Source organism: Marmota monax, unplaced genomic scaffold (assembly GCF_021218885.2).
Source record: "Marmota monax isolate L192 unplaced genomic scaffold, Marmota_monax_Labrador192_F-V1.1 WCK01_AAM20220418_F8-fsc00019, whole genome shotgun sequence".
Lineage (NCBI taxonomy): Eukaryota > Metazoa > Chordata > Mammalia > Rodentia > Sciuridae > Marmota > Marmota monax.
In genome coordinates this window covers 14,773,561-14,800,139 of record NW_026695242.1, presented here as the reverse complement: position 1 = coordinate 14,800,139, position 26,579 = coordinate 14,773,561, and the positions used below count along the sequence as shown (strand labels likewise).

Genomic DNA, 26,579 nt, shown 5'->3' with positions numbered 1-26,579 from the left:
AAAAAGGGGATAGGGATTGTCATACCAACCAATCACAACATGTGGACCTAATAAATTCTATTAAAATCATTTGACATTTATAACATAAATGGAAATCTGAAACTGACACTAATTTTTGTGTGTGCAGCATCATCACCAGTTTTATTTATCACAAAAATGGATAGAAAAAGCCAGGTGTGGTGGCGCAAGCCTGTAATACTAACGGCTCAGAAGGCTGAGACAGAGGGATCACGAGTTCAAAAAATGAGGGGCTGAGCAACTCAGTGAGACGCTGTCTCCAAATAAAATACAAAATAGCGGGCTGAGGTTGTGGCTCAGTGGTTGAGTGCTCCTAATCTCCCGTACCTCTTCCCCCCAAAAGGATCGATAAAGGTGATGCTGAAATTTGATAGAAACAAAAGGGGAGGTAGATTGGGCAGGATCATTCAAGGTTTAGTTGTTGTTTGGACTGGGAGACTTGACACATGGATGATAACCAAAATAGCTGATTTTTGTTATGAATATTTATACTAAGAAAAATTTAATATATACACAATCTGTTGCTATATGTAACCATATAAAGCAAAACAATCACAACTGAGATTACTTCATTTAATGCTTAACGGCTGGGTACTGAGGATTGAGAGAAATATGGAAATTTAACAACAAAACTATTTTTAACATTCTACAATATAATATGTTCATGTCATAATCAGTTTCAATTCAATTTTACAAGAAGTTTATATCTATGTTATTTTATTGACATAAAGGAAAATTACTAGGAATTACAAAACATTAGTATGAAGGTCACATGTTGTTGTAGATAAACCTGTAACTTAGTAAACAAAGGGAACAAAACTGACTAGTAATGAGGTAATTGTAGAAAAAGGTGCAGTAAAACAGGCTACTTTTATCAGATTATCAACAGCATTCTTCAAAGGAAATCAATTTTGGTTCTGGGTAACCCTTTACTGCAAACAATGCTTCCTTCACACACTTAGAGCATTTTATACTATGAACATTTTCCATTCAACAAAACACCTGTGCAATTTTAAGTTCAAGCCAGGAATTTTGCTCAAATAAGTTATTTGAAAAACTGGTAGAATAATAAACTATCAAAATTATTAGGATACTGCAATTATTTTCCCTTGGACTATATAGAATTCAAATTATTAGACTGGGCCTTCCACTTACATTGCATATAATTGAACAACTAAACACAAATATGTAAAGTTGCCTAGTCCCACCCCCCAATAATGCATAATTTCAAAATAGTTACCTTGCATAAAAATCTCCTGAACCTTTTGTTCCTTTACCCAGACTTTCACTTCCTCGTGAAGTTGCGGGTTGTCCCTGAGAACTGGGTTTAGGCTGTCTATGTCGTCCTAGAATTATAGATTAAAAGAAAAGGTCCACATTATGCTCTCCTAACATTCATGTTACCAACTTTCTCTTTTATATGTCCTAAAGACTTATATTTTCTTGATCTAAATATATGTAAAACCACAAATTCAAAGTTGTAGTTTATGAGAAATTATGTAACAACTGAGCATAGGAAATTAATCTGTGGTATGATCTGATCCTTGACAACAATGTTCTATAGTCAAACACTAGAAATTTAGTAATGAATTTTCTAACTTTTTAAATATAGTCTTATTCTGATCAGCTTTTCAAGAATTTTACTATTCTGCTATTGTTTGCAGTATGGGGGACTGAACCCAGGACCTTACCTCCAGCATACTAGACAAATACTCTACCACTCAGCCATGCCCCCAGCCCAGGATTTTACTATTTGAAGCAATATAAAAACCAAATGTATCAGGTCATCCAAGGTCTGTGGCAAAATAATGCAGTATTTTAGTGACAGTTAATATATACATATAAATTACCACATCAAATTATGCTCAAAACATTAGGGTTTGAAACTAACAGTCACTGCCCTGATTTTAATGTCATAAAATTCAGTTCTATTGAAACTCATTTGACCATAACTTCACTGCTAAAACTTCTATTTTAAGTTAGGGCCAAAGCATTCAGGTAATTAAAATTAGATTATTCACGATATTATCCTCAGAACAAGGTGGATCTAGACCATAGAAACAATCACGTTGTCACATGGTTTCCCACGATCAGCTGGTCCCAGACCATCACATTCTGTTCTCTTTCTCTCAAAGCACCTCTGCTGCACCTGCATTTGAGATTGGCTGCAGAAGCTCTAAAGTTAACTGGTGAGAAAACAGCACTGTCACTTTGGGACTATTTTAAAAGTAGACTGGCAGATTAGTGATCAGAAAGGAGCTAAATCAGGAAATTATACCTGGTAAATAAAAAGAATCTAGCAATTTAGGGGGGGCAAAAAAAAAAAGATGGATGAAGCAGGTCATACTGTACTCCTTTGTTCCAAAGTCTATCCAAGTAAATTAGATTTGCCTTCTCATCCATCAGTGCTTTACGATACTACTCTACACTTTTGGAATAATATTGTGGTAAATATTCTATCTGATATGTCTCTTATATCTAGGAAAAGCCAAAGGCAGAAGTAATTCCTTTTCTTTACCCTCCATTTAATAATATACTTTAGGGGTCTGGGGATGTAGCTCAGTGGTGAAGCATATGCTTAGTATCCATGTGGCTCTGGATTCAATTCTCAGCACCAGAAAAAAACAATAGTAAAAATATACTCACTATTAGATAATCTCATCACTTTTAGAATAGAAAATATCACAAGTTCTATAGGACTCTACTCCTCCTGATACATACTGACAGTTCAGTATAGTCATATCCTGAATATATATAAATTTGAATACAGGAAACTTTCTATGGAAAAATCACCATTTTCAGATTGCTCTGACAGCTACAAATTCTATCAAAATTATCTCCACTTAAGCTTCCATACATACACATCCATATATCTATTACTACATAGGGAGTTATAACTACTTAAAAAGCAGCATTATCAACACCTTACAATTGCCTATGTTGAAATTTTATAACATATAACCCCTAGAATATAAAATTAATTTGTTTAAATATATTTATATTAATTCAACAAGTTAAAGTAACGAGCTTTTTCCAAGATCATTACACAGCATACATATCTTTTAAACAAACAAATGACTAATTTTCTAGTGGAAAAAATTAACCAAAAAATAAATGAGGGCTGGGGATGTGGCTCAAGCCGTAGCGCGCTCGCCTGGCATGCGTGCGGCCCAGGTTCAATCCTCAGCACCACATACAAAGATGTTGTGTCTGCAGAAAACTAAATAAATAAATATTTTAAAAAATAAATAAATAAAAATAAATAAATAAATGAATACTGTGAGTCCCTTTACTGATATGACCTTACTTAGATAAGCTCAAATTTCTGTTATCAGTTTTCTCATCTACAAAGTAGAGTTACTAATATCTGCCTCAATCCTGTTTGTTATAAGATATTTAAAGCACTGAAACTGAGCACAGTGGCACATGCCTATAATCCCAGTACACAGAATGATCTCAAGTTAGAGGCTAGCCTTGACAACTGAATGAGACACTGTCTCAAAAGATTTTTTTGAAGTACTGCAATTAATTTTTATTGTTTTTTTTTTTTAAATTTAGTTTTTGTGATACTACTGAAGTTATTTATACCCACCAGCTCTTTATTTTGTTGTTTTGGTACCAGGGATTGAACTCAGGGGTACTCGACCACTGAGCCACATCCCCAGCCCTATTTTTAGTTTACTTAGAGACAGGGTCTCATTGAGTTGCTTAGTGCCTCCCAGTTGCTGAGGCTGGCTTTGAACTCACAATTCTCCTGTCTCAGCCTCCCAAGCCGCTGGGATTACAGGCGTGTACCACTGTGCCTGACCCCACCAACTCTTTTTGAGACAGGGTTCTCTCCCAATTTACTGAACCTGGCCTGGAACTTGTGATATCACTGTCTCAGCCCCGAAAGTTGCTAGGATTACAGGTATGCATCACCATGTTTAGTTAAAAGTTAATTTTACAAAATTTCAATTCTGAATTATCTATGGCAGTAGGTAACAATTAATTAATTAAAAACTCATTAAAACTGTCCTAAGACACTGCCTGGTTTATGACAAGCATGTTGTTGCCGAACTACTCCTGTTCCATGTATACTGTTACATCATCATATCCATTTTAAAGAGTCTCACAAAAGGCTAAATAAGCAACTCCTGAAACAGAGAAAAATGAAGACTTTTTTTCTATGTGTTGACCTAAACAATTTTGTGAAGGCGCTAAAAATCAAATATTAAGCCCATAAAGCTGATTTAGAAACTGGGAATCTGTAATTAAAAACTCGCTGAGAGAGCCAGGTGCATTGGCACACACCTGCAATCCCAGCAGCTTGAGCGGCTGAGGCAGGAGGATTGTTCAAAACCAGCCTCAGCAACTTAGCAATGTCCTTAAGTAACTCAGCAAGACGCTGTCTCTAAATTAGAAAGGGCTGGAGATGTAGCTTAGTGGTTAAATGCTGCTGCATTCAATCCCTGGTACCAAACACACACACAAAACCCCCACCAAAACTTAAGAATATTTGCTATTTTACAAACTACAGAAGAATTTCAGCTGTGTCTTGAGCTTATATGCTATTATAAAACAATTTAGCTGGGTGCCAGGGCATATTCCTGTAATCCCAGTGATTCCTGGAGGTCAAGGCAGGAAGACCACAAGTTCGAGGCCAACCTCAGCAACTTAGTGGGCCCCTAAGCAATTTAGCAAGACCTTGTTTCAAAATAAAATATAAAAAGGGCTGGGGGTGGTGTAGCTCAGTGGTAAGGTAGTTTTTAGCTTAAGTAACAATATGTATTTTCTGAAATTTTCCCTGAACAAGTCACCAAGTAGTGAAAGAATAGAACCTTCTATGAACCTTCCCTTATCCATAACTGTATCATATGGAAACTCCTAATTAAAACTTCCAGCAAGTGACAAATAGGAAAAATCAGTTCAGCAAGATCTGCCTTATTAGAAACTTATAAAGAAAACATGATGTTCAAAACAATGCCTTAAATGAAGTTCTAGAGTATATTTACTGTTCAGTTCATTGTTTTTCTTTTTTCGAAGACATAAGTTATCTCTAAATGAACAATAGTTGGGTACTGTAATGTAGTAACAACAACAACAACAACAACAAAAAAGATAACAAGATTGTGCATTTCCCATACATTATTAATTTTTATAACAACTTTGTAGACTGAAATTACTATAACCTTTTCACAGAGTATGGTCCTTGATTAAAATCAGTAAATGATAAAGAATACTTAGGTGTCCTGTCTTTTATTTTCTCTCTCTCTCTCCTCATTATGTTTATCAGGTGAAAGGTAACATTTTTAAAGATAGAATGGGTAAAATGAACTGAAAGACATTAATGGAAACTATCTTTTTTGTAAAAGTCTAACAGTGGTTATATGAAAACATATATAGCAATACTTGAACACTTATCAAAGAGGAGCAGCTTACAGTGGTAAACTCATACAACCTTAGAATCAGAAAGCATAAAAGAGAAAAAAACAACTCTGGTGATGTGCTTTAATCATAATCTACAAATTTCCAAATTATTTATTTCTAGGCAAACACTGTTATGAATTATTATTTGGGATAGTCAAAGTACAAAAAGTTTTTCTTCACATGTACAGAATACCATCATGGAGTTAAAATCATGCTGGAATCTGTACTTGGACATTGGACTTTTGAACTAATCTCATTTTAAATGGTTCTCTATTTCCTACTTAGTTCAAAAGAACATATACCCAATTAGGTGGTATAAAAACTAAAATTAGAATAATACAATATTCAGATATCCCCAAATAACTTAAATAAAAGCAATATCCTGTATGAAGATGTGAAAAGAAAAAAAAAAGCTATATCCTGAGAGTGCTAAAAATATATGCAAAACATTTATAAGATAATAAGGTGGTGATTTTCCTTCTTGTAACAGAAAAGTACTCCTTACCAGTTCTGGAAATAGATTCTTTTTGGGGATGGTGGGGTGGTGAGGGGTACCAGGAATTGAACTCAGGGCACTCAAACAAAGAGCCACATCCCCAGCCCTATTTTGTATATTATTTAGAGGCAGGGTCTCACTAAGTGCCTTGGCACCTCACTTTTGCTGAGGCTGGCTTTTAACTTGAGATCCTCTTGAACCAGCCTCCTGAGCTGCTGGATTACATGCATGTGCCACTGTGCCAGGCCCTGGAAATACATTCTTTATGTCACATATATTCTGAGTTTATTTACCAACAGAAGAGCCAGCAAAGACACGTACTGGAGAAAAATATACCAGTGGTTAGTTTCTATCTAGGTGCCTGAGCTGATTGACTTTATAATTTGAAGAAACTGGCTCTAAAGTCCCAACTGATGGGCTGGGGATGTGGCTCAAGCGGTAGCGCGCTTGCCTGGCATGCGTGTGGCCCGGGTTCGATCCTCAGCACCACACACAAAGATGTTGTGTCCGCCGAAAACTAAAAAATAAATATTAAAATTCTCTCACTCTCTCTTTAAAAAAAAAAAGTCCCAACTGATGTCTAGAATAGCACTTTGATTAAAATTTTTAAAAAGTCACTTCTTTGTATAATTTCTGACAGAGAATAACCTAATACTGATATTGATATGTGGTTTATTAATGGAATGATATTTTCCCCTCTTCAATAAAACCCTTAACCTCTGTGTGACATCCAGTGAGCTTCTTAAATCATACTGTATTAAATTTCCCCCACAAACCACCTTTGACTCTATTTTATAGGAGTTACCATAAAAGAAACCATTTGTATCTTAAACATCAGGTCAAGTGATTGAATATGTTTGCCACACCAGCTTTGTAATAGTCATAAACTTAAATTCATGGTTACCAAAACTATAAATGATTGCTTTTCCTTAGATCCTTGGGATTACTGGCTAATAGTCATAAAAATGAATGTAAAGTCCCTGTAAGTCAAGACTGACATCAATTACTAATATACCAAATCCTGCAGTATGAAGTCAGAGAATGTTAGGGCCAGACATCTTATGTTTGTGGATCACACGATTTCTGTGACCTACTCAATTCTGCTATTGACTGCTAGGCAGTCAAATGATACAAAAAATAATATATAAATAAGTAAGCATGCTGTATTCTAAAAGATTTTTGTATTCTATAAAATTTAAATTTCACAGGATAGTCAAATGTCATATTATTCTTCTTTTGATTTTTTTCAACGATTTAAAAATGCAGGGTTGGGAATGTGGCTCAGCAGTAGGAGTGCTTGCTTAAAATGCATGATGCCATAAATTCAATTATGAGCACTCTGGGGTCAGTGGAGGATAAAAAGACCTTACAAAATGTGAGACAGGCTGGATTCAGTTTACCTCTGAGCTGAAACAAGAACAAACTTTAGGGGGACACAGTAATGCATTCTTGCAATACCAGCAACTCTCAAAGCTGAGGCAGTAAGAGGCTAGCCTCAACCATATCAATACCCTGTCTCAAAATAAAAAGGAATGGGAATGTAGCTCAGTAGTAGCACACCCCTGAATTCAATCCCTAGTACAAAATAAATAAATAAATAAATACAAAATGTAAGATTAAAAACTCTTATTATTGGGCAGAGCACTTGCCTCACACATGTGAGGCACTGGGTTTGATCCTCAGCACCATATAAATATAAACAAACAAAATAAAGATACTGTGTCCATCTATAAGTAAAAAAATTCTAAAAACCTCATATAATTAAGGCAATGTAATATTATAGAATTAACTATATTTCACAAATGTCTGAATTATGTACATTTATGAGCCTAGGAAAATCATACAAATCCTATTTCAAATAATTTTTTAAAAAAAACTCTACAAGTAAATGAATTTCCCTGATAGATTCCTTGTTTAGCACACACTTCCTTGATGTACTTAATTTCAGTGTAGACAATTAAGAAAAAATTACTTTGAAAGATAAGGTTTACTCCTGTAGGCCAACAACAATTATTATATACAAAGGTTGGTACTATCCACTTCTCTATACTCTACAGTAAGGTAAAAATGAATACATGCATTGAGAAATTAGGTATATTGTAAAGATATTCTTTAAATAGTAACCTATTTCACGTATCTGAATATATTAAGAACCCTAGAGGTTAATTCAACCTGTCTATACAGAAACACACATATTTTTTAAAAGATGAATATTCTTTTTAATTTTTAGTTGTAGATGGACACAATACCTTTATTTATTTATTTTATGTGGTGCTGAGTATGGAACGCAGTACATTTCACAAGCTAGGCAAGTGCTCTACCACTGAGCTACAACCCCAGCCCCAAACAAAGGTATTTAAGAGTGGGAGATACAACTATGTGTGGAAGCCTTGGGTTACATCCCTAGACACACACACACACACACACACACACACAAAATCAATATAATTAAAAGCAAGAGAAAATTAAAATTATGTTCTATTTATAGAAAATTCTATCATTCCTGGTTTATTTTGGTTAATTTAGAAGCCTAAAATTTAGATTATAATGTAAATGACAGCAATGGAATTTTTCTTTAAAAAAACAATTAAAAGATGGGAATGATGGCAAGCATTTGTAGTCCCAGCTACTTGGGAGGCTAAGGAGGCAGGATCACCTAAGCTCAGGAGTTCCAGATCACCCTGGGCAACAATAGTGAGACCCCTTCTCAAACAACAATAAAATAATTATACATAAGGATTCAGATGGCAGGAGGGACTTGGCTAATAATTTGTATTATCCATGCAATTTTCTCCCACTCAAAATCAAAGAGATGACACGAAACATGCTCAGTATTTATATCCTGAAGCCACAGGAAAAATTTAATGTCTTAAGAGAGGTGATGTAACTAGTAGTAATAAAATGAAGCTCCAAGGTCATCTGATGTTATTAACGGAAACAGTATCATAATGATATTTGGGTAAATTTTTAAACCATTAAAAAGGATTACTTTTGAAAGCCCATTTATGTGGTAGTAACTTCCCTCTAGGTATATGTTAAAATTTTACTAGTGTGGGGAAAAAAAAAAAAAAGATTACTGTATAAGGGAAAAATAGCAAATGCCAACATTCTGATCTTTTGTAATTCTTGCGCCCGAGCTTTTAGAAAGCATTCCTTGCACTAGAAGTTTATATTAATTCAGAAACAAAAAGAGATGCCAGACAAAGTGGCACATGCCTGCAATCCCAACTACTTGGGAGGTTGAGGTAGGAGGATCTGAAGTTTAAAGTCTGCCAGGGAAACTTAGCAAGACCCCGACTCCAGAGGGGATGGAGAATGTAGCTCAGAGATGGAACACAACTGAGTTCAAACCCCAGGACCTCTTCAGAAAGCAAGAAATCAAGCAAGCAAGAAAGCAAGCAAGGGGGCTGGGGATGTGGCTCGCCTGGCATGGGTGCGGCCCGGGTTCGATCCTCAGCACCACATACAAATAAAGATGTGTCCGCCGAAAAACTAAAATAAATAAATAAATATTTTAAAAATTCTCTCTCTTAAAAAAAAAAAAAAAAAGCAAGCAAGCAAGAAAGAAAGAGAAAAAAAGTCCTGAAGTTTGTCCAAGAACAACATAAAACCACAGCCATCTCTTTCCCTTCCCATTTTTATCTTATATACCATCCATTTTCACACCATCATAATTTAATCATAAGAACTTAACAGGCTAGCCAATTATTTAATATCCTTAAAGTTAAACAAACATTATAAGATCCTAGAGCTAAATGTTTTATCCATTTCATAAAATAAGAAACTAATTCAATTTGAACTGTATTTGCCATGGTGGTTTATAGGATTATAAACATTCAATCATTTAATGTACACTCTTGTAAAATCTCTAGTAAGACATTAGGATTTAAAATGAGTGTTTTCTCCATGAGATGGCAATCTATCTCTATATGAAGAGATCAAATTAATGATATAATTTATACTGTGCCCTAAAGGAACAATAAATATTCATCTAAAAAAAAAGGCTGTTAGGGAAAAGAGGCTCATGTAGGGAGTTCATTTTTAGTTTTCCTCCCTCCTCTGTAAGGTGCTACAAATGGTTATTCCTAGAATAATTCAAAAATTTCCCCCATTTCCTTCTTTGGTGGTGGGGAGTACTAGGAATTGAAGCTAATCATGTGCTTTACCACTGAACAATACCCAAACTCTAAAATATTTCTTTTATTTTAAAAAAATTTTTTTTAGGTGTAGATGGACACAATACCTTTATTTCATTCATTCATTTTTATGAGGTGCTGAGGATCAAACCCAGTGCCTCACACATGCTAGTCAAGTGCTCTACCCCTGAGCTATAATGGCAGCATCCCAAACCCTAAAATATTTCTAAGCGCCAGTTCAGAAGATAAAATTGACTTCAATAAGTAATTAAGATTTTCTTCCTCCACTACCCCTGAACTGAAGACAGAAACTCAGGGGTGCCTTATCACCAAGCTACCATCTCAGTTCTGTTTACCTTTTATGAGACAAGGCCTTACTAAATTCCTGAGGGTGGCCTTGGCCTTGCAATCTTTCTGCTACAGCCTCCAAATTTACTGGGATTGTAGGCATATGCCACTATGACAGGGTAAGTTTTGCTTTTTACAAAAAAAGTTTTAAAAGCAAGCTTGGATGGTCTTACAAAGCTCTCATCAAACACAATCAAAGACACTTGACTAGTTGCAAGCCCAAAGCCTGCAGTTAATCTAAAGGTGATGATGACAATGCTATGGTTGCAAGCATATAAAATAAGGAAATAGACTATCTCTTTTATATAAGACTTATTTTGCTTCTTAAGTTTTTGTCAGTCTTTTATCATTCATCTTGTCAATATATTATTATAAAAGCATTTTCTTTCCAGAACATGTTCATACTCTTTCTGAAGTTTCCTTATGAAGATAACATTTTTAAAGGTCTGCCATAGCTAATGGCTCCTAGTTTCATAAAATGTTATAAAAGCATGTGAATGTTAAATTTTAAAATTGCATTTAGCCCTTTAGAATAACAAAGTCTATCTTTACATGTAAAAGGAAATAAAAATGAAAAAATGATACTGGTTAATAATTCATTCCAGAGCATCAGTACAGCTCAGCTAACTGTAGATGGATCCTAGAAGTATTAATAATTAAATCAGAAAAAAAGGAAAAAAATCTATAATCCTAAAAAAATTTACCTTGTATCGCCAATGTAGGCCACTTGCTACTATATATCCAGGTATTTCAGGAACATCTCATTAGAATTTTCATTTACTTGCCATTATTTATACCATCAATGTTTCAATTTTAGAAAAGTATATACCATAAATAAGTATAAAAATATTCTAAATTTTAGTCTCAAGATTTTAGTTCTGTTTCTTTGGGCTTATAATTTCCCAAATGAGACTATGTTCCCTTATCATTTTTATTACTTCACATATAACACTATTTTGTATTTGTATTCCGTCTAGTCCATTTTGTATTTGTTTTTTAAATTTTTCTGTTGTTGCAATACTTTGCAAATTTTAATTCTTAGAAACTCATATATTATTGTAAACCTCATTTAAAATGAAAAAGTGTCAATTTAGTGTTCTCTATTTCCAATGAGTTTTTTAATCATTCTGTATTAGTTATTTTGACATTTGTCATTTGCAAAATTTTGATCTGAAGACTTCCACCAAATTTATCAATATAAAAAATACACACAATGTTTAATGGAATCCTAACTCAAGAAACTAAGTTGCCATTTTTAATTGAATCTAACTTTATAGTTAAAACAGTCTTCAGTTAACCTATTATAGACTAAAAATATGCTCATCTGAACAGTTTTCAAACTCTCCACAGCATATTAACTTGTAATAACTATGGAGCAAATAATTTTAATTCTTACAGAAGCATCACCTAATGTTAGTACTGAAAAACATGAAATAAAACCAAAATTTAAATTTCACGTCTATCAGAAGGAAAAAACACTTTTAATATAAAAATAAAATTAAAATCTACCAGGTAAACAAACTAAACTTAATGATAGGGCTGGAACTGTGGTTCAGTAGTACTTGCCTAGCATGTGTGAAGCACTGGGTTTGATCCTCAGCGCCACATAAAAACTAAATAGTCATTACGTCCATCTACAATTAAAAATTTAAAAATAAGGATATTTTAATATAATTTTCTACTATTATAGGCCATAACTTATATTCAGAAATTAAACATTTCTCCAAAGGAAGTCTACTTAGAAAATTGGATATAGCTTTTAGAAACGATCTTAAGCAGGGTGTGGTGGCACATGCTTATAATCCCAGGGACTTGAGAGTTGAGGCAGAATGATCACAAGGCCAGGGGCAGACTTAGCAGTTCAGCTAAATTCTGTCTTAAAAATAAAAAAGGACTGGAGATGTAGCTCAGTAGTAAAAAACCCTAGGGTACAATCCTTGGTTATAAATACATACACACCCCCCAAAAGAATCCTATTCTACCCTGACACAAAAGACGACAAAAACATTCCTTTTCTTTATTATTTTTCCAAATGAACATTAACAACATTTTTTTAATATTTATTTATTTTTTTTTTAGTTCTTGGCGGACACAACATCTCTGTTTGCATGTGGTGCTGAGGATCGAACCCGGGCCGCACGCATGCCAGGCGAGCGCGCTACTGCTTGAGCCACATCCCCAGCCCCTTAACACAACATTTTTAAGAGGAATTCCTTTACTATATTCAGAGCCTTGTCTGCAGAATTCATTTATGAGTATAGCATTTACTATGTAACAGATACTATGCTAAATATTTTACCTTCATTATGCCAATTCATTCTCAAAATAACCAATGAGGCAGGTATTGTTATCTCCATTTTATAGATGAGGAAACTGAGGTGTGGAGAGTTTAGGTTACATAGATTTTATTTTTTTAGGAGTTGAAAATGATCCCAGGAGTACTTTACTTATGAGCTACATCCCCAGTCCATCTGTCTGTCCTTCCTTCATTTATTTAGAGACATCATCTTGCTAAAATACTGAGGCAGACCTCTAACTTCTAATCCTCTTGTCTCAGCTTCCTGAGTTGCCATGATTGCAGACATGTGGAACCATGTCTGGCTAGGATTACATAGATTTTAAATAGAATTTGAACAAAGGCAGTCTGACTTCCTTTTTTGTGTGTGATGCTGAGCTACAGCCCTCGTCCTTTAAATCTTCTTGGTTTTGCATATCCCTGTTCTGTCTAATCTGTAATGACTATATCTATTTCTGTATCTACAGAGATATATCCTTATAATCTTTATATATAATAAAAATATATACAAAAATATATCACAATACTAATAGTAGTTTCTTTAGCTAACTAAATTATGGATCATCTTTTTTCATTTAGCTAGCCTTTGTGTTTTTCCTAAACAGGTATTATTTTGCAATGAGAAAAAGAAAATAGTTTTAAAATGCAAAACACTGACTCATGCCAATAATTTGCTCATATATTATTATATCAATTTCCTTTGCTGCAAAATTCCGTCTATAGGAAACTTAAAACATTTCACTAAAAAATTCAATACAACCTGTTAGTTAAATACAATAACCTTATTCCACAGAAGACTTAGATAGTTTAGAAATTTTGTTGATACACTTGAACATACCTTAATACCTTCATTATGATACAAACTGATTGTTAAAAACAAAGTTAAAGTACTTGTCTAACATGTACAAGGCCTTGAGTTCTATTCCCAGCTGCTTCCTCTCAAAACAAAACCCACAGTAAACCAAAGCAAAGTTAGAGCCTATAAAAAGTAAGATTTATTTAATGTAATTTATTAATACGGCATCAATTATACAAGGTATTATTCAAATTAATACTCATAAACTCTCTGCTAGCCTACTATTAATGACAACACACTAAAGGGTTTTTTTTTTTTTTAAACTTCTGTTAGGTTTCAAAGTCAAAATAATCATAAATATTAAGTCATAAAATTCAATATTAACTGAGCTAGAGGAAACAAATTTCCTTCACTAATTAACAGATTTTGATATGAATAAACAGTTTCGTATATTTGATAACAACTTTTGTGTTTTGTTTTTTGGTGCTAGGGGTTGCTTGTTCATGTTAAGCAGCTATATACCCTAGTCCCTTTTTTTTGGATGGTTTTCTAGGGAACAAAATACATGTTTAAGTAAGTGATTTTTAAGTTAGCCCTATGCAAAATAAATATTTTATATTAATTTTAAAAATCTGATGTGGTATTTCAGATATTATTCTAGAGGATTAAATGCCTTATTTTTAAAAATGCTTTGTCAATATTACAATTTATGGGGCTGGGGATGTGGCCCAAGTGGTAGTGCGCTCGCCTGGCATGTGCGGGGCCCTGGGTTCGATCCTCAACACCACATAAAAAAAATTAAATAAATAAAGATATTGTGTCCACCTAAAAAAACTAAAAAATAAATATTTAAAAAAAAAATTACAATTTATGAAATGACATCAGCACACACAAATAAATTCAGTCAATTTCCAATAATTCACAGAAAGATTAGTTATTTGAAAGTATCCTGGGCCAAACACCCTTCTCTCTTACAAAGCCCATCTTTATATTGCTACCCTTGAGAAAAAACTTCCAATACTTCATTGAGTTTTGCCAATTTAACTCAAATTTATCCCAAAACAAGCATGATGGAAGTCTCATTTGCCACTTCTCAAAAACACTGCAAAACCAAAAATTAAAAGTTTCTGGATTGTTGGCATTACCACTCTTCAATTATCCAAGATCAGTAGTACCCTTAGGTTTCATTCAATATAACTTAAAAACTAACCTCCTAAACTACCTGTCTATGATTCATGGGACAAACCTCTTTTCAGCTTTTAAAAAATAACTATTTAAGGTAAGCATACTGGTGCTGTGGTTGTAGCACGGTGGTAGAGCACTTGCCTAGCCATGTGAGGCACTGGGTTTGATCCTCAGCACCACATAAAAATAAACAAAATGCAGGTATTGTGTCCAGCTACAACTAAAAAGAAATTTAAGAGCAAGCATATCTCAGTATAATTTTTTTTTTTAGAGAGAGAGAGAGAGAATGAATTATTTTTATAATATTTATTTTTTAGTTTTCGGTGGACACAACATCTTTGTTTGGATGTGGTGCTGAGGATCGAACCCGGGCCACACGCATGCCAGGCGAGCGTGCTACCGCTTGAGCCATATCCCCAGCCCAGTCAGTATAAATTTTAAAAACTTATTTTTCCACCACTGAGCAATACCTCAGTTAATCTCATTTAATCCTAACAAAACCTCTTTTAGTTTGGTGTTATTCTCTCAATTTTATAGATGAGGAAACAAAGATTAGGTAATTTCCCTAAAACCATCTGGTTAGAAGGCAAAACAGCAAGGGACTTTCTAATGGCAAGGCTCTTTCCACTTAACTTACAACTAGCCACACACTTGGGAGAGTCAAAATTTTGAAAACTCTCTGCTGGGTTTTCAACAATTTACTTAAGATATTAGCAACATGGTCATATAAAGTGGATAAAATCCCAGTTTAGAAAATTACTTTATTAAAGCCAAACCAAACCAAACCAGACAAGGTGGTTCTGGTTTAGTAATTCCCTCTACTACTCAGGAGGTTGAGGTAGGATGATTGCAAATTCAAGGCCAGGCTAGGGAAAAAAAGGCAAAGCAAAGGAAATGACTGGGCTAGCAGTAGAGTGCTAGCCTAGCATGTGCAAGACCCTGGGTTTGATTGACAAAACCAAAACTAAACAACCCAGAAAATCATGTTGGCTAAATTAAAATTAGTTCATATATTCAAATCATATAATCCAAGATTTGAAATATTTGAAATAAGCACCATAAACAGTAAACTATAATTTATCCCAATACTGAAGGATTTTGAAATGGATTTACAATACTGATTTGTATACAAAAGTCCTATTACATCAAACCACAATAAAATAACTATATGTCTTTGCTTTACTTCATCAGTTACATCTAGTTTAAATTTTTTTTAAAAAATGTTAATTTTAATTATATTATTAAAAAGAACTACCAATAGGGTTTCTAGACTAACCTCCCAACTGAAACTAACTTTTGATAAAACTTATTCTCTTGAAAAAACTTCATCTATAGACCTATAGTATTTCTGCAGTTTAACTACAACTTGGTAAGTGCTGTTACTATTAAGGTCCTCTCAGAGTTACAAAAATAAAAATCAGAACAATTAACAAGAAAATTTAAAACTGCTTACAGAAAACTGTGTTTCTTTTAAAGCCACATGTATGTACATATATTTTCATGATAACCTGAATGATAGTTAACTTTTTACGCAGTTCAAAACTCTGGAAGGCAATTTTTCTTTCAAGCTATTTATCACCATGGCTTTTACACAGTTGAGTCATGAGTTTAACCTATTGAGTCACCTGCTTACAGCATCTGCAGACCACAATTTACCAACTGCAGCTTCCTCAAACTTACAACTGAACAAACTCAGGAAGGCCTAGGAAACTGTTTAATGTTTTCTGAAGCAGTAACTGAAAACATTCTTTCAGAACCCAAGATTAAAAAAAAAAAAAAAATCTGCAATAGGGAAGAGGAAGTTCAACCTAACAAAGAAATAAAACTTAGACTTGCATTACTATTTTGGGGGAGGTATTCTATTAAAATTTTTTAGTAGAAACTAATACTAAGCTAGTGTATGCATACTGTTATGTCAATGACTTTCTGATTCATGTAGAAAGAATATGAATCAGAATAGTTACATACTGTTCATACAAAGTGAACGTATTTTAAAATTTTAAAAATACAAAATGCAATCGGACACAACACAGATTTCTTGGGCTGGTTTTCATTTTCTCATATACTGCTATGGAAATGACAAATCTACACTTGAGAAACACTTTTCTCAAAAATAACTAACACAATCTAGTGCAAACTGAAATTATCAGCAAGTCCTTTCACTTGACATTCTTGCCAAGTCACTTAGTCTTTTATGACACCTATTAGTCTGTTAGCTTCACTGGTGTCTGTATAGAACAAATGCAAATATTATGAAAAATATTGTTAGACACATACACATTCAAAATGGGGAGAAGGGAACTAAAATTACAAGTGTAAGGTACCATAACAGAATATCTTAATTACAAGGTATTGTTAAAAATGGTAATGTGTGTAACATACTTCCATAATGATTCCTGTATTTTTTTGCTCCTCCTAAAAAGATAATACATCTAGATACTCTAATCATAAAAGAAAACCTGAAGAGAAAGTAAACTAAAGCCATGTTAACAAGCTTATTTTTCTAGTAAAATAAGTTTTTGTCTGGGGATTTAGCTCTGCGGTATAGAGTACATCCCCAGCATTTGGAAAGCACTGGGTTCAGTTCCCAGCAGCAAGGAAAAAAGATTTTAATTCTATGAATTGAACATAACTTTCTTATGTTCATATTTGAATACACTACTAGTGAAACTCTCTCTACATTATGTACAACCACAAGAATGAGATCCTAATTAGAATAAGTTATATATTCCATGTATAAGATATCAAAATACACTTCACTGTCATATCTAAAAAAAAAAAACCCACCAAATTTTAAAATTTTATTTCTATATATCCGAATAAAGATTTTACATTCTTTCATTAAATAATATACTAACACAATCCTTTCATTAATACTCATGGGTATCATCATTATTGATTATTATGTTATATGCAGTCATAATTGCTGACTGGTATAAAGTATTGATTCTGGAGTCCAGGGAAGTGGTGCATGCCTGTATTCCCAGGGGCTTGGAAGGTGGAAGCAGAAGGATCACAAGTTCCAGCCTCAGCAACTCAGGGAAGCCTTAAGCAACTTAGGGTGACTGTCTCAAAATAAAAAAGGCTGGGGATGTGGCCCAATGGTTAAGTGCCCCCCCCACCCACACCAAAAAAAGTGTTGATTCTATGTCAAAGTGTCCCAGACAGAAAAATTCAACTGCTTTCTCATCTCTTTTATAATCTCTTGTGCTATCAATCTGCAAATCTACTACTTCTTTTGGCTTCTTACATGCTATAAAAGAAAGCAGATTAGAAATTTGTTGAAATTATCTGAACAGAGACATACAAAAATAGTACAGATTAAAAAGAGATTCATATAGGATACAGCATTGAGACAAAAATGGTAGTAGTGGTGGGAAGATGATCTGGGTGGGAAGATGATCTGGTTAAGTTTATCCGGAAAAGCATCACATAAGAGGAATATCTGAGTTGTGACTTAAGAAAAAACACAGACACCTAGGCTTTTTTAGAACTTCATAAATGCAAGGGCAGCCACAAGACTATAGGAGATCAGAAAAAAGGCTTTCAGAATAGGAGAAAAGCACACACACACATATATGATCAAACAGTATGGCACATGTGGAGAACTTTAAATATATTAGTATGGATTATATAAGGACAAGGAGGCCAAAGATCCTATTTGAACAGCTTTGTGACAGTCTAGCCAAGCAAGGATGGAAATCACATAGAGATGGAAAGGATGGGACAGTTACAAGCAATATTAAGAAAGCAGAATTAGCAATTATAGGAGATCAATAAATAAAGGCAAGAAAGGAACCTAAAACATTCCCATGTTAATGTGGGTGACAAAATGAGACAGTTATGGTTATGTCACTTGTTGGAATATGGAATGATCAGGAAGGTCTGAGTGTTCAATATTAATAAAGTAGTTAACAGAATATATGGGTTTTGCTTTCTCAAAGATACCTACTTACTTTGACCATCTTATTAAATACTCTAACTTGTCTCACTTCTCCTCATTTTTAATTGTTCTTACACTGCTCCATTCAATTTTGTCACAGCATTTATTAAATTGTATATCTTGCTATATAATTTACTTAATACAGTCATGTAATAATGCCTCCTCTAGAATTTAGGCTGTATGGAGGAAGCTAGTTTTGTCTAAACAAGGTCCAGCACATAAGATTACGGAGGTGACAAATAGTACAGAAGGGAGGTCTAGGGTAGGGATTTAGATTCAGAAGATAGAATTTTTAAAAACAGAGGAAATATGACACTGCTGAGGGTGACTAGTAAAATGGGATGATACCAAAAAGGAAACCTGGAAAATCACCTGATATTAAAACTACTCAGAAAAAAATGGCAAGTACTGGTAAAGAGAAGGGAAACCTGAAAAAAGGTGTCACAGAAACAATAAAACAGAGACACATTCAAGGTAGCAATCTTAGCAGGATCAGTTTTTTTCAGAATAGAGAGAAAAGCCAGGCTGCAATAATTAAAGATGTTATTGAGAAGAAAATACAGATATAGAAGGTCACACTATATTTTTAAGAAGTCTCACTATGATGGCTTGGCATGTTGGCGGACACCTGTAATGCCAGGGGCTTAAAAGGCTGAGACAGGAGGACTGCAAATTCAAAGCCAGCCTCAGCAACTTAGGCAAGGCCCTGTCTCCAAGTAAAATACAAAAAAAAGTGCTGGGGATGTGGCTCAGTGGTTAAGTGCCCTTGGGTTCAAATCCCTGGTACAGAAAAAAAAAGCAGCAGCAGCAGCCCCACTATAAAGAAAAGGAATAAGACAACCATTAGTTTTTATATTAGAGAACAGAGATTTAAATTATTTTATTTAATCAACAATAAAAATGAAAGAGAAAATCTTAAGAATTGATAAATAGAGCAAAACTATCTGTGAAGATATGTACTAAAAACACAGAGGGATTTCCTCCAGTGGGATATATTCTAAAGAGAACTTCAACAAAAAATTTAGACTGTTTTCAGCACTTTAACTGTTGGTGGTAATATTAGTGTTATTATTCATAACACTCGTTGCATAATTAAGGACAAAGCAAATGAGTAAACATGATATTCTACTCCACCATTCCTAGTACTGCTAAGAAGTACAATCTTATAGAACAGGGATGAAATACGGCATGTGAAATTTGCTCTAGAATAACACAACAAGAGCTGGGCATGGTGCCACATATCTGTAATCCCTGCCGCTCTGGAGCCCGAGGCAGGAGAATGGTAAGTTTGAGACCAGCTTCAGCAACTTAGGAGGCCGTAAACAACTTATTGAGAGCCTGGTCCCCCCCCCCCCCCCCCCAAAAAAAAAAAAAAAAATAAAAAGAACTGGGGATGTGGCTCAGTGGTAAAGCGTTCCTGGGTTTAATCCCTAAAAAAACCAAGAGAAGATGAAAACAATATTGGCCATGAATTGATACTTGTCAAAGTTGACTGGTGGGCATACAGGAGTTCATTTTACTATTTTATGTCTGTAGATGTTTAAAATTATATGAGAGAAAAGTTTCATCACATCACTTTTCTGGTCAAATCCTCCAAAGGCTTTCGAAAAATAAAATTTTTAAACTATTTGCCCACAAAGCCCTGCTTAATACACTTATAACCTCCAACATCAATTTCTACTGATCTCCAAAATAATATGCTATTCTATGAATGCTCTTACTTTAGGGCCTTTCCATTTTCTATTCAAAATGATATTTCTTATCTACCTCCAGGCTTTATTTGCATATAACTTATTGTCTTTTAATGTACTAAATAGTTGAAACACTTGTACAATAGTAGTAGACTAGGAAAAAGGAACACAACTTTGTAACAAGAGTAAAGGAGGAAAGAAAAGACACATAAATAGGTATAAGAACAGGAAGTTAAAGGGGGTTCCTGCTTGTAACCTCAATTTCCTCTATGCACCGAGAGAAAGGTCATTTACTAAAAGGAAGAAATTTAGTATAGTAGTGATAATTTGGAATAACTGCTTTACAAAATAGAAGTTCAAAAGGGAAATCAAAAAAGATGCCTAATGATACTAAGGGTCCAGTTGAGATGGCACCAAAATACACGAGTGTAATTTTCTCTTGCAGCCTTCAACATTCAGGGCATGGTTGTTCAAGAGAATCTTCTGCAATGGAAATGTTATACATCTGTCCTACATATAACTATTTAGACACTTGAAATGGCTAGAATGATTCAGTATTGATTTTTAAAATTTAGATTTACCTAATTTAAATTTAGATAGCACATATGATCAGCAGTTACCAATAAAGGAAAGCCGAAATCATGAAGCAGGCATTATCTATTTGGTAGATAATAAATAAAACCTTTAGCTGGTTAAGTGGCTACACACCTTTCCCAGAATTATAGATAGCTGGGATCTAAGTTGGACAACTGCTAATTTTACTGGTAGTTTCTGATACTTAAATAAACCACTGCCACCACCCAAAGAGCCAAAATTCCCGGAGAAGAGAAATTTCATGTGTGTGTGTGTAAGTATACATTTGACTAAATATGTATCTTTAAATTAAAAAATCAATAAAATTTGGCAACTTATTCTATAATCATACAAATGTGGTGTGCTGATTTTGGTTCTTCTTTTTATATTTTAAGTTTTAATTTATATCTGTTTAATAATATTAATATAAGCCAGACACCCTGAAGTCCTTGGAGTTCGGGGGGCGGGGGGGGGGGGCAGCAGAAGAATGAACTACATAAGTTGTGCCACTATCCACATTAAATTCGTAATAAATTCAAGAATATATATTTACACCTACTTATGAAACCAGACAAAATGAGAGCTACCTTGGAAGTGATCAAGACCAAAAAACAAAACAAAACCAATCAGTGGTACAAAATTCTCCTATGTGGTACTGGAAGTATATACCACTAATTAATCACTTTCTTTCTCTTGTTTGGCCAGAGCAGAGCTTTACAATTCAACATAAACAATATGCCATATAGATACTATCCATGATACAAGTTTTACTGATGTAAATGCAAATAAACATTAAGACAAATTTCCCAAACTGAACTTTTTCCCCACCAAAAAAGTAGATGTGAGAGATATAAGACACAAACCCATTTTTCTATGGAGCTTTAGACGTTGTGTTTTGCAACTCCACATAGTAGATAATGTCTTCAAGTCCTTTAAGTCCTGAAGAGTTTATATGTGATGAAACTGTATATATCCAGATTTTTATTCATTCCCATCATATAGAGTTTTATATTTCTCAAAATGGCTATTCCATAAATGGCAAGGAGGAAAAGCATTGTTAACTAGGAATTGACGTATTTAGAGTACTGGATTTCTAAGCAAATAACATCTTGAAGAGCACTGGATTTTTTTTTTTTAATTTTCTTATTATTTCACACAATCTATGGATATACTAAGAGCAAATGTGATGTAGACATATTACTCATTTATAATTAATAACCTTTACCAAATAACCAATTTAGGTATCATAGAGAATGACTGAGTGATATTAGCATTTTATCTGGAAATAGACAGGATTGGTAAGAGGACTGTGAACAGCAAGGTGAAAACATCACAATATCAAGACCTAAAAGAGGAAGCAGAGCTATTGTTATCATTCAGAAAACAAACATAAAAGCTCTGACATCCGTTGACAATTTTAAGTTGGCAAGATTGCTTTGAAGCCTTTCCACTTTTCCAGTTATCTTAATCATAGCCTAGTGGCTCTATATAAACACTGGGAGGGCACAAATGGCAATGAGGGCTGAATGTTCATCCATCAATGAAGGGGAGAAGATACTAAAGGTATTTACTATGACAGAGACACAAACTACCAACAATGTAGTTGTTGTCAAATATCAATACTACCTGTGGTAGTTTTGTATGAACTCAAGACAGGCTTGCCTAGTTATTTGGACAAGCAGCAGTCTACATGTTTGGTGCTCATAGTATACCCTATTGAAAACACTTACTAGCTTTCCCTTTATGTTTTCCATCTTATTTCTAATAGAACTCTAGTTCTGAAAATAAATAAAAACAAAGAAAAACAGGCAAACATTTGATATTTCTGCATTAGTTGATTCCACATTGCAAAATACTATGAACAAAATTCTGTTTTAGAATTTATAGAATGTTGCTATATTTAGATCCTTCCTTGACCTAAGAGAGTGAAGTATTTTGTTTGCCTTTAAATTCACAACTAGAGGAAGGTGACTGGCACATAGCAATAAATGACTATATATTACAGCTTAGCATCACATGATTTTTTTCCTTAAATCTTGAGAGCAGCAGGACATAGTGGGATGCACCTGTAATGCCGATTACCGGGGAGGCTGAGGCAGGAGGATGGGAAAGTTTGAGGCCTGCCTGGGCAACTTAGCGAGATCATATCTCAAAATAGAATTTTAAAAAGAGATGGGGAGGGGGAGGGGGCTGGGGATGTGGCTCAAGCGGTAGCGCGCTCGCCTGGCATTCGTGCGGCCCAGGTTCGATCCTCAGCACCACATACAAACAAAGATGTTGTGTCCACCAAAAACTAAAAAATAAATAATAATAAAAAAACCTCTCTCTTTAAAAAAAAAAGAGATGGGGATGTAGCTCAATGGTAGAACACCTGCCTAGCATGTGTGATGTCCTGAGCTGAATCCCTGTATCATCTTAAAATTTTTAAAAAATATTTTATCTAAAACGCAGATCCTTAGACCAATTACTTATAAAACACTAGTTATGCTCTAAAGATTGATCTGGTGATTCAAAATAAAAAAGTATACTTTAGAATGATTTATCTTAGGGTTAACAATTGTTTGAACCAATTATGCAGCTGTAGAAAAACAAACAGCCAGACATGGTGGCTCATGCCTGTAATCCCAGCAACTCAGAAGGCTTAGGCAGGAGGATCTCAAGTTTGAGGATAGCCTCAGCAATTTAGTGAGGCTGTAAGCAACTTAGTGAGACCTTGTCTCAAAATAAAAAGGGGTGGGGATATGGCTCAGCAGTTAAGCGCCCCTGCATTCAATCCACAGTATTCCTCCCCAAAAGACAGTGATACCCCAAGTAATCAAAACAGTATACTAGTTGGTATAAGGACAGATACACAGATCAAGGGAACAAAAAAGTATGGAGATACATTATAGCATAAATGGTTTTGATTTTCACCAAGAGTATCAAAGAACACTCAATGTGGAAGAGACAATCTTTTCAACAAATCAATAATGGTGCTGAGAAAAGAGGATACTCACATTGACTTAAACCATATATTAGAAGATAACTCAAAATGGATTAAAGTCCCAAGGGTTAGAAATAAAAACTACAAAAAACACTCTTAGGAAAAAAAAAAAAAAAAGGAAAATCTTCATGACATTGAATTTGTAATAATTTTTTGGATATGACACTAAAAAATAAATTAGACATCAAGATCAGAAACATATGTACACAAAGACAACCCAAAGAATGGAAGCAAATACTTACAAAGCATGTATCTAATAAAGGACTGATACCTACACATAAAATACTCCTACAATTGTTTGACAAAAAATAAAAACACCCAAAAATTTAAAAATGGGGAAAGGAGATGAATGAACATCTCTCATTCAGATGTTATACAGATGATCAGTAAACCATGAAATTAGGTTTATCATTAATTATCATAGAAACGAAACTCAAAACTACAATAAGATATGGCTCTATATAATAATCTATTAGTATAATAATCACTAAAAAAAAAAAACAAAACAACAACAACAAAAAAGGAAAAAAACAACTGTTAGTGCAGATGTGGAAGAAACTGGAACCCTGTATACTGTTGATGGGACCAAAAAATGGCATGCAAAGACTATGGAAAACACTTTTACTCCTATATACCCAAAACAACTGGAAGGAAGGACTAATTATATACCAATGTTCATAGTAGTATCATTCACAATAGTCCAAAAGGTAGAAGCCCAAGTTATCCATTAGCAGATGAAGAAAATGTGGTATATACATATAATGGAACATTATTCAACTATAAAAGCAAATGAAATTCTAACACAAGCTTTAACATGTCTAAAACTTGAAGACATGAGGCTACGTTAAGCTGGTTACAAAAAAGACAAATATTGTATTTCTCCTATGTGAGATACCGAGCATAGGCAAATTCACAAAGCAAGTAGAATATAGGTTACTAGGGACTGGTGAAGGTGGAATTTGAAAGTGGGGAATTACTGTTTAATGATAGTGTTTTAGTCAGCTTTTTTTGCTGCTGTGGCTAAAAGGACCCAACCAGAACAACTGTAGAGGAGGAAAAGTTTATTTAAGGGCTCAGGGCTTCGGAGGTTTTAGTCTACAGAAGTTCAGCTCCATTCAAAATAAGGATGAACATCATGGCAGAGTGTGGCAGAGGGAAGTAGCTCACATCATGATCAGAAAGTAGAGGGAGAGAGAAGGCAGGTGGGATGGTGGGGTGGGGATATAGAGAGAAAGACATCTGGTCTCCATTTGCTAGATACAAATATATACCCCAAAGCCATGCCCAAATTCCCATCTCCTCCAGTCACACCCTACCACTTCAGTTACCACTCAGTTAATCCCTATCATAGGATTAATTCAGTGATTGGATTAAGACTCTCACCACTCAATCATTTCTCCTCTGATCCTTCTCGCACTGTCTCACTCATGAACTTTTGAGGGACACCTCACATCCAAACTATAACAGATAGTTTCTATTTTGGATGATGAATACAATCTGGAAATGGATAGTGGTAATGGTTATACAACATACAACCACTGTACCAAAGTGAATGTACTTTAATGCCATTGAATTTTATGCTTAAATTTAAAAGGTTAAGTTTACTGTTTGCCTCTTTGTAACAAATACTTGGTATTCCTCTGTACTCAATGAGGAGAGGTGGCCTATCCAACTAAAAATGGCCTATCCAACTAAAAATGTTTGTTAAAAGCTGCCCTTATCATCGATATACCTTCAAAGGAAGAACGTATGTAAAGTTCGTGTTTATTTAAATGGACACACAATATGCATTCTGCTTCCTGACTTCAGGTATCTGCTACTCAGTTGTATTTTGCCTAGTAATGTTTACCTCACTAGATTACAGGCTGTAGGATGACAACAAAATATTTGTATCCCTCCAATTAATACACCAGGTCCTCAAATACATAAATAAACAGCCTCTAACCCATATTAGTTATTGACTAAAGACTAGGACTGTTTTGTCTTTAGTTTGAAGCCTGAAAAGATATGGATTTTAGGGACAATCCTTTGGCTAGATGCTAACAGGGCTTTATTTTAAACTACTTTATTTTTCAATTTTAACTTTGAGTAAATTTAGGTCTTCAGAATACCTATATGCATAAAAAAGAAAAACAGGTAAAAAAAATTTAAAAAACCCAGGAAGACTGAATAACATCTTAAATCTATTAATATTCTCTGCCTGGGGAACAAATCCATCAGGAAATAATCATGGATTTGGAGTATAGCTTGATGCCAATGTGTGGAAAGTCAGAGAAAATGTGTTGACAATAAAATTAAGAAAAAAAACTTTTAACTTTTATATTTAGGCACTAATGCACAACATTTCCCTAAACCTCATTCTCTCTGCCTGTAAAACTTCTACCACTTATATTTCTTCTTTTCTCTCCTTTCATTCCCCTACTATCTCTGGCAAAAATTATAAATATTAGCTCTTAAAGGACTGGAAAAGGGTGGGAAACTGACACTGAATCATCAAGGCACACAAAAACTAGTATTATGGGAAAGAAAACCTATGAATAATAAGAAAAAAACCTGTTTAAAAGAAAGGAGACGGGAGGAAAGGAGAAAAAGATATGCGACTTGAGTTCCTGACTTTTTAGTTCCCAATTACAGTCTAATTAAGGTTAGCTTTACTTTCTTGCTATGAAGGTACCCTGATATTGCCTACAGTAGTTACAATATCT

At 34.3% G+C, this 26,579-nt stretch overlaps 1 protein-coding gene across 7 annotated transcripts in view; it reads right to left on the bottom strand.

Annotated features, from left to right (window-relative positions):
- The window catches only part of Jmjd1c (jumonji domain containing 1C), a 246,981-nt gene that overhangs the window by 43,564 nt on the left and 176,838 nt on the right, over positions 1-26,579 (bottom strand). For 6 of the 7 annotated variants that reach the window (XM_058577933.1, XM_046419641.2, XM_058577938.1 and 3 more), the window contains one exon: positions 1,259-1,364. The exons of the other annotated variant lie outside the window; for it this stretch is intronic. In XM_058577933.1, coding sequence (XP_058433916.1) covers positions 1,259-1,364 — 106 coding nt within the window. The remainder of the gene's footprint in view (positions 1-1,258; positions 1,365-26,579) is intronic. 7 annotated transcript variants of the gene reach the window in all.